We start from the raw sequence: 7,961 nt of genomic DNA, 5'->3' as shown, positions 1-7,961 counted from the left end.
TTTCTCTTCCACAGGAAAAGAATTATTTTATTAAGTATTTTAAAACAACTACTTAACATTTACTCATAGATAAAAATATTTACAATTTTACACCTTCAGGAAGGCTCCAAAATATAAACACTGTACCTCTCCCTAGAGAAAAAAAAAATTATTCTTCTCTTCAAAAACAGGAATACATTCATTTTTTCTCACTGTGTGAATCAAGTAATTATACAAATAAACATCTGAAACATTTTCCTTTTTTAATATATTTATATAATATATATTTATAACAGCTTTACAAATAAAGGCAACGACTTAATACCGAAATAAAAACAGGAAAAGAAAAAGTTAAAACACGATCAGCAATCAGGCATAGTGCATTTTGAAAAGCTGCTGCGGGGCTAGCTGGACACATCGGGAAAACAAGTACTCTGGACCAAAAATAAAACTTCTTTGAAGGAGACAGAATCCTTTTTAGCAATAAGGACACTCCATATGCCATTGGGCAAGAGGAATTAGCCTACAGAAAGGATCTGGCGGTGCCAAGGCTTGGTTAGGCCTTTGAGAAGCTAAGCTTGGTTAAAAGGAGTTTTAGGATGGAATTGAAAACTGAGTCTAGTTCTGTTTGAAGGCAGCAGTTTGTTACTCAGCTTCGTGCACTTTGGGGTGCTCGCTCGGGGTGTCTGTGTCTCTCAGACCTTAGTTTGGATCCCTGAACAGTTAAGTACTAATGGTTAGACCTAGAAACAGGTACCAGAAGCCCAGGGAACTCCTCCCTCCCTCCGGGGCAGCTCAGCTTGTACAAGGGGGCCACTTTCAGTTCCTTAGTAAGCTAATCACTACGAAAGCCTGAGTAGGGAACTACATTCTCTTTATTCCTCCGAGGCAGGGTTGGGGAGCAGACCTGCAGCAACCTCCCCAAACCACTACCCTGCTATGCCAGTGCCTGCTACCTCACCATGTTAGCAGAAAGCTCGGTCTGACTGCTCTCTCCCCGTCGTCTGGTGAGTCACGTCGACAATAAAGGGAAAAGGGTGGGGTCCTAACAGCTGGTTGGGAGCTGAGCCCTGGAAAGCCCTCTTTTGAAAGTACCTTCTGCTCAAAGCCACAGACCCAGCTCCTAAACTGAAGAGTGACTCACAGACCAAGACTTTGAAGCTTTTGAAAATCCAGCTGATGTGTATCAAAGGGGGCTATTCTCTGGGTGGGGAAAAGCCCAGAAGTCTGCTACACTCCCCTCAAGTCTCCTGATGTCAAGCAATCCTTCGTGACTTCCCTATGCCAAAAGGAGCTTTAAAGTCCTAGACCAACAGGCAGGCACACGTGTGCACGCACACGCACACGCACACGCACATACATACACACACACACACACGCACACCCTGAATCTTCTCTCCATGCCTCAGATTATCTCAGTATACACAATGCAACAATCTTGCAGCATTCACAAAAACTTTTTTGTCGTTTTTTAGGAAGTAGCGAGGAAGGAAAGCAAAGCAGCAGGATCCCCTAGACAGTTTAGTCTTTGGTTTCTAAGTTTAAAGGGGGGATCGGCTTCAGAGCTTGGAGCAAGACAGAAGAGTCAACGGACGGATGAGCTGGCAAGGGAGAAGGGAGTCTCTGGGGCATGAGCAAGGGAGCCGAGATCTTGTCTGGGTTCATGAAGCTAGAGAGGGCTGCAGCAGAGGCGTTGAGGCCTGGGTATAGCACTGGCACCGAGGTGGGATACCAGCACTTCTCCAGCATGGGCAGGTAGGCAGTCGCTGAAGGTGGGATCAGGTAGAAGGGCAGGCAGAAAGGAGGCTGGTGTGGGTGTGGGCCCAGGAACGGGGAGCTGATCAGGTCACTGCTAGTGAAATGGCCTTCATCATCCGAAAGCTGAATCCGGTTCTTTTTTGTGGGGGGTTCTTCGGATTCCTGCTTAATTGCGCCGATCCTTTCTCCCATGGTGAACCTGCGTCCGTGGTCGCTTTTGAAGCACGGCTGCTCACTGCGCAAGTCGCCCTTCTCCGATTCTCCTCCGTAGCCACTGTCTGTGTCCGTGTCGCTGCCACTCTGCTCCCCACTCGAGTGAGCGAAAGTCCGCTGGATGACTGGCACGCAGTTTTTCCCAGGACCTTCCGAGCCTTTGGCCGGAGAGCTGGGTTTTTCCTTGAAGTCCATCACTTTGGGAGCTGGGTCTGATGGCTTCCTGGAGGTACCACCCTGCAGCAGCTCTGAGACCACCCGGTGGAGGTGGGTGACAAGCTGCGAAGACTTCAGGTCCCGAGTGTTCTCGTGCTTGGCCAGGTACTGAAGCACCTCCCGGGCACAAGTCTGGAAACCTGAGCAGAACATCTCTTGACCTGTTTCAACATTTCTCCCTGACAGCTCACCTAGGGAAACAAAAATCCAAAGGAAAATGTTTCAGAAGACCCTGTGGTGCACCTGGATACCTAGACGCCAAAAAACCAGGTGCTTTCGTTTTTGTTAAAAAAAGAAATCGCATTTACTGACTTGTGTTCCTAACTCCAAAAGTAGTATGCTCAGAGAAGAATTACACTGAAAATTATTAATAATTAAATTAAAACAATCCATAAACTAATACTCAGATAAAATACGATTTTTAATGTTTGCATAATATCCTATCATGGAAATGGACCATAATTAATAGAGATGAGCTGTTTCCCCTCTTTTGGAATGTATAGGTGGTTTGTGAGTTTTCCATGTAAGTGAAGCAGCAAAGAACATTCTGATGTATTCATAAACCTGAGTCAATGCATTCAACATTGCACCGTGGCAAAATGGGCAGAGGCCAGATAGTTATAAAATGAGGAAAAGAATGAAGAAACAATAATCACCTAAAGTAAACTTATTTTCAATGACTTGTAAAAGTTGCAGTCATGCTGTGACCTTTCATTAGGCTCTCTATTTCTATATCTTTTCCACATATTCTATCCATGATCTTCAAGACATTAGGTACGACCATCTTCCTATTTTTAATGAGGAAACTGGCAGAAGCATTTGCTGGCTTTTTGCAATTTTCATCATACGAGCCTTGGAGAGGAAGGCAGAAAATGAAATGAGGGAGTAGGTAGAATAATTCTCCCCAGTCAGTACAGTATTATTTGGAAGAAGTGAGACTAGAAGGTTAGGTGACTCCGATTATCTGGAAGTCTGTAGAAACGAATGATGAAACTTCAGTGGTTTCTCTAGATTGTGCAATTCACCAAGATACCTAGTGGCTATTCAGGGAACCACATGAAATGCAGGAAAAACTCCTGCTGTATCCTGCCAGGATCACACCACACACCAAGTGACAAGGAAGCAAAGAAACAAGAAAACACTGGGGCATACCCACAATTTCTTCTCCAATGAAAGAGGGCTAAGAAGACCAACTGTAAAACACCCACAAGGCAAATTATAGGTGCCTTGGCATTTTAAAAGGGAGTAGGGAAATCTCCCAGAACCCAGAGACTCTCAAGCTAAAATGCCACAGGAATATCTTATCATTTCACTAATACGTATTCATGCCAGGTGGCACATTGCATTTCAAATGTAAAGTCTGACCTTTTAGGAAAGATAAAACTGCATCTCCCCCAATGAAGGTGCATAAGCAATTTGTTGCAGTAATGTTTATTACATCAGATGTTGAGCCCACAGGCTCTCTATTTGTGCTCAACCTCTTAAAGAGAGGATAGCCAGAATCAGCACTCACCAGCTTGTAAACCGCTCTGCAGGGCAATGATTTTCTGCTGCTGCTGATCAATTAGGTTTGTTAGTGCTTTCACATGCTTCAAGGTAAGTTCAAGAACCACTGCTTTTTCCAAGTGACCCAAAGTCTAGAAGGAAAAGAGCCTTAGTCAGCGGTGAGGTCAGAGAAGTCCCACCTTTGGGACATTTATTAGCAAAGAGAAATGTCTCTAAAAGAAAAAAAAAAGTGGAATAGTCTTTCCTGGTTGGCTGTTTTAAGTCTGTAGATCATGCTTTTAAAAAGATACACACATACATATATATAATATATATGATTAAAGAATTTTAAAAAGGGTGCCATCTATCTTTGGAGGCATTTTGGAAGCTGCAACTACCTCAGGAAAACGCTTTGACAGATAAATTTCTCCAGCAGCCTCTGCTGACCTTAACTCAGGGGAATCCAGAGATAACATTTTTCTGCAGGGGTGTCAACTCAGAGAGGGGCCTCTATTATGTCTGGCAGCCAATAGGCTTTCCCTACTTCTTTCCTTACACTCTTTCAGAACTTCCAGCTCATTCAGGCTTTTTTGTTCCTCCCGAAATACTTTTTTTTTTTTTTTTCCATTTCCCCAACCAAAGGCTGCCAAGTAGCTGAGGGCTACTGTCAAGAAAGACAGGCCGTAAAAATCACACACCAAAGCAAGTCCCCTTATTTAACAACAACAAAAAAGGTGGGGGGAGTGGTGGAGGGCAAGGGGTAAATGTGTGTGTTGCTTGGCGTGTTCCTTTAAGTTAGAAAAACTAGGGAATCCTGAAAATCAACAGAAGTTAAACTCTTGAAAAGGAAGGCCAGTTGGTGTTGGAGCCAACTTGGAGAGGTCCAAGCGGTTCTCGCCTCATTTGCATGAGTCAGCCAGAAAACGCCAGGACTGTGGAGGAGGACCCCACCACAGAGCCACCCGCCAGCTCTGATCCGCCCGTCTGGTCTGCAGTTCCCCGCGGAACCTGCAGGCGGCGAGTGACCCCCCGCCCGCCCTCTGGGCCAAGGACTGGGTTGGAAAGGGGCCAGCTTCTCACTTACTGTAAGTTTGAGATGTTCGGGTAGGAGATCCTTCAGCTGGGCGATGCACTCGTTAATCCGGTCACGTCTCTTTTTCTCGATGAGCCGGTGCGGCAATTTGTAGGTCTCCTGCAAGACGCACGGGGAGGCGGTGGGCGATTGGGGAAGGAGATGAGAAGCCTATCCTCCCAGCCCCGCAGCAAGAGTCCGGCAGAGGAGCAGAATAGCACCCAGAACCAGCATCTGCCCCTTCTTTTCCAAGTCACTCAGAATAGGCACCGAGCCCACACCCTGCATCCCCTCACCAACCTCAAAGCGAGAAAACTTTTCTTGGAAACTCAGAGCGCGCGAGGGGCTGAGCGCAGGGTCCCCAGGGGTGCATTTGCTTACCTTGCTGTCCTCGCTCCGCTTTATTCCCCGTCTTGACTTGTACACTTGGTACATGTGGGCAAAATCCATCCTGCAGGAAGAGAGACCAGGAAGGGTCGTGACTGCTTGCGCACGGCTGCAGGCGTTCCGCCGGGCAAGAACCCCCCCGGTGCGCCCGGAGCTGCTCCAAGTTGAGAGTGGCGCATAACATGGGGCTGGAGTTGAGGCTTGAAGGGCCAAGGAGTGCCAACTTACCCTGGTAGGTCTCCGTGCTCCAGTCCCGGTGCTTTGGGCAGGCAGGCGGGGGGTGGTTGCGCGCTGGGGATCCGCTCCATGGCGCGGCGAGCCGGGGCCACTGCGCGCTCCTGTCTGCACTAGCGGAGCGTCTGGATGAGGACTGTCCTGGAGCGGGCTTCGGGGGTCTCTCCGCAGATGTTCCTCTGAGTCTGAGCTCTTTGAAATCCCCTGGGCTGCTGGAATCTTCGGCTTTGAGATGCAGCTTCAGTTGGGGGCGTGCATGGCCCGGTGTCCCCGCGGCCTCTGGCTCCGACTCAGCGCACAGACTGGCGGTGTGTGCTCCCTGCGCGGTCTGCGCCGTGCGAGCCAAGTGAATGAGAAGTGGGGCGGGCGGGGAGGCGGGAGGGAGCGGGTTGGGGGGGGCGGTTAGGGCGGAGTGGGGGGGTGGGGGGACAAGCCGAGGAGTAATGGAGAGGCTGCGGGCTGGGTTAAATGGGAGCGAGTGGGTGGGTTGGAGCTACGTGTTCTACCCTGTGACTCCAGGCACGTCTGGCCACTGCCGGGGAGGGAAGGAGCGACCTGCCCGCCCTCCCCCGGCTTCATCACATGAGTCTCACGTGTTGGACAACGCTCCGGCGGCTGCTAGGGAGCCCCCACCCCCAGCCCCGGCCCCCAGGTGTCTGCGGCTGCGGCCGCCTTTCCCCGAAGAGGGGGTGGCAGCGCAACCTGGGTCCTGCCCAGTTGGGTGGGGGGCGCGGAAGCTGGAAGGGACGGGGGTGCTGGGGGAGGGGGAGAGTTGGTAACGTGGGCGAACCTGCCCCAGGGAAATGAAGTAAGTTCCCGTCTCCTGGGAGGGAACGGGGGAGGACGGATCCGCCCGCGTCTGACTCAAGCCGGGAGAGGAATATCCCCTTGCTAGCTCCAGCCCAGCCCTCTTCCTCCTCCCCCGCCCGGCCCGCTTGGAGGAACCGGCGCGCAGCGGAGGGAGTCGCCCGGCCCCCCCAGCCTTCCCCAGAGGCTGGGGTTTCTTTCCGTCCTGGCTTCCCTGCCCCCACTGCTCACCCTCGCATCCAGGAATTGCCCGCCTTGGGGAGGGACCGAGGGGCGGGGCGGATGTCACCCCATGGGAAGCGGGCAGACAGCCAAGCGCAGGGGCAGCTGAGGCTGCCGCCGAGCACGCCGCGCGCACCTGACCGTGGAGGGTGTGAGCCGAGGGCACCTCGCTCCCCAGGAGCTCCGCTCCCGGGCACAGCCTGCGGGCCGGCACCTGGTTGCGCAGCCCCCTGGGTGCCCCAGTGTCACCCCCTTCCTCCCGGCCAGTCAAGCACAGAAAGATACCGGGCGCGGTGCCCGGTGTTCCCTCCCTCCTCTGCCCCCTCCAGAGCAGAGGCGCCCGGGTCGCCTCCCCTCCGGCTGCAGCGTTACACAACCGCGGCGGCGGCGCCTGCCCTGCAGCAGCGCAGGGCGTGACGCTTCACGTGGCCGGGGCTCAGGTCCCAGCGCCGCGGACCGCGAGCCCCTCTGCGTTGACCCAGGGACTGAGACCCCGGGGACGTGGTGTGCTAACCCGGATCGGCCCTCTCCCTGCCGGTTGGGAACTTCGGCGGCGCTGTTTGCGGTCTGCACCCAGGGCAGGAGGGATGAGAGAGACAAGAAAAAAAACCGCCTGTTACACAGTGAAATCTTAGCAATCATGCAGTGGACACATATTTGTTGAGCCCCCTACTCTGTGCTAGGCGCTGTGCTTGTTGATGAATCCGACACGGATCCTGCCCTTGAACTTACAGAACCTCTAGGAAGAGGATAAATTGAGCAATAAAGGAAAGGCAGCCCTGGGAAAATTGTATCGAGGCCACTGGCTGACAGAGGGAAAAAAAATGAGAATTTGTGTTGCTTTGTGTTTTTAATTTAATTCTAATCAAGATGCCTAGGTAGAGACGCGGGGAGAAGCCAACCCAAAGTCCCGAGCCCGGGGCGGAAAGACCTCCTCCAACGGCCCCAGATCTCTGCAATCTCACTTAGGCTGCCGGAGGGCCCCACCCACCTCCCCCGGAAAAGTCCGGGCTCTGTGACCTTCTCACTCAGCCTGGAGCAGGGAAAACAGCTGAAACTCCAATCCCGCGTTGTGAGCAGCGCTGATACAGTCAGAGGAGGGAGCCAGTGGAAACTCATGACTAAAATAAGGCCTGGCTGGGGATTTCACTGACCTCTGCGCACCCCTGCCCTGCAAGTTCGGGGAGTTGAGAGATGACTGTAAGTCTTTCCCACTGCGCTTTGGGTCAGTCACCGCGCTGCTGAGTGACCTGGCAGTGGGAAGGATTAAAAAAAAAAATGGGGTCACTGCTGAGACTGGGTGAGTAGTAGCCTCGGGTGCAGTTAGGGAGTCAGTCTTAACTAGCAGTGTCCTTGACGACCTAGAGAACTGGCATTCACAAGTTGACCAAACTGGGAGTGTATTTCCTTCAGGTCGCCTTGGAGAGCTCCCACTTCCTGTTTATATTTCACAAGCGTCAAACTCATTAGCAAGTGTGAGAAATGCCTCCTTTTCTAACTGCTAACTGGCATGACCTCACTTCGGGGCTCAGAGATCCCTCCCTGCCAGAATGTACTTTTGCTGGCCAAAGGCAGGAACCGGAGACCG

General features: G+C 51.8%; 1 protein-coding gene across 1 annotated transcript; it reads right to left on the bottom strand.

Annotated features, from left to right (window-relative positions):
• BHLHE40 (basic helix-loop-helix family member e40) lies at positions 1-5,716 on the bottom strand. Its single transcript, XM_010365702.2, has 5 exons — positions 5,339-5,716; positions 5,105-5,174; positions 4,736-4,843; positions 3,680-3,803; positions 1-2,357 (listed from the first exon to the last, which is right to left on the bottom strand). The coding sequence occupies exons 1-5, from the start codon at positions 5,416-5,418 to the stop codon at positions 1,501-1,503; spliced, it is 1,239 nt and encodes a 412-aa protein (XP_010364004.1). The 5' UTR covers positions 5,419-5,716; the 3' UTR covers positions 1-1,500.
• Between the last annotated feature and the right edge of the window lie 2,245 nt (positions 5,717-7,961).

Source organism: Rhinopithecus roxellana, chromosome 1 (genome assembly GCF_007565055.1).
Source record: "Rhinopithecus roxellana isolate Shanxi Qingling chromosome 1, ASM756505v1, whole genome shotgun sequence".
NCBI lineage: Eukaryota > Metazoa > Chordata > Mammalia > Primates > Cercopithecidae > Rhinopithecus > Rhinopithecus roxellana.
The sequence above is the reverse complement of the archived record's forward strand: the minus strand, read 5'-3'. Positions and strand labels throughout refer to the sequence as shown.

What these genes read in the sequence shown, in the direction of transcription:
- BHLHE40 (XM_010365702.2), bottom strand. Translation starts at nt 5,418, where the DNA reads ATGGAGCGGATCCCCAGCGCGCAACCACCCCCCGCCTGCCTGCCCAAA. An exon ending in GAGCACGGAGACCTACCAGG is followed by an intron (nt 5,175 to 5,338) that starts GTAAGTTGGCAC and finishes CTCTTCCTGCAG; the next exon opens with GATGGATTTTGCCCACATGT. An exon ending in CCGAACATCTCAAACTTACA is followed by an intron (nt 3,804 to 4,735) that starts GTAAGTGAGAAG and finishes TTTTCCTTCTAG; the next exon opens with ACTTTGGGTCACTTGGAAAA.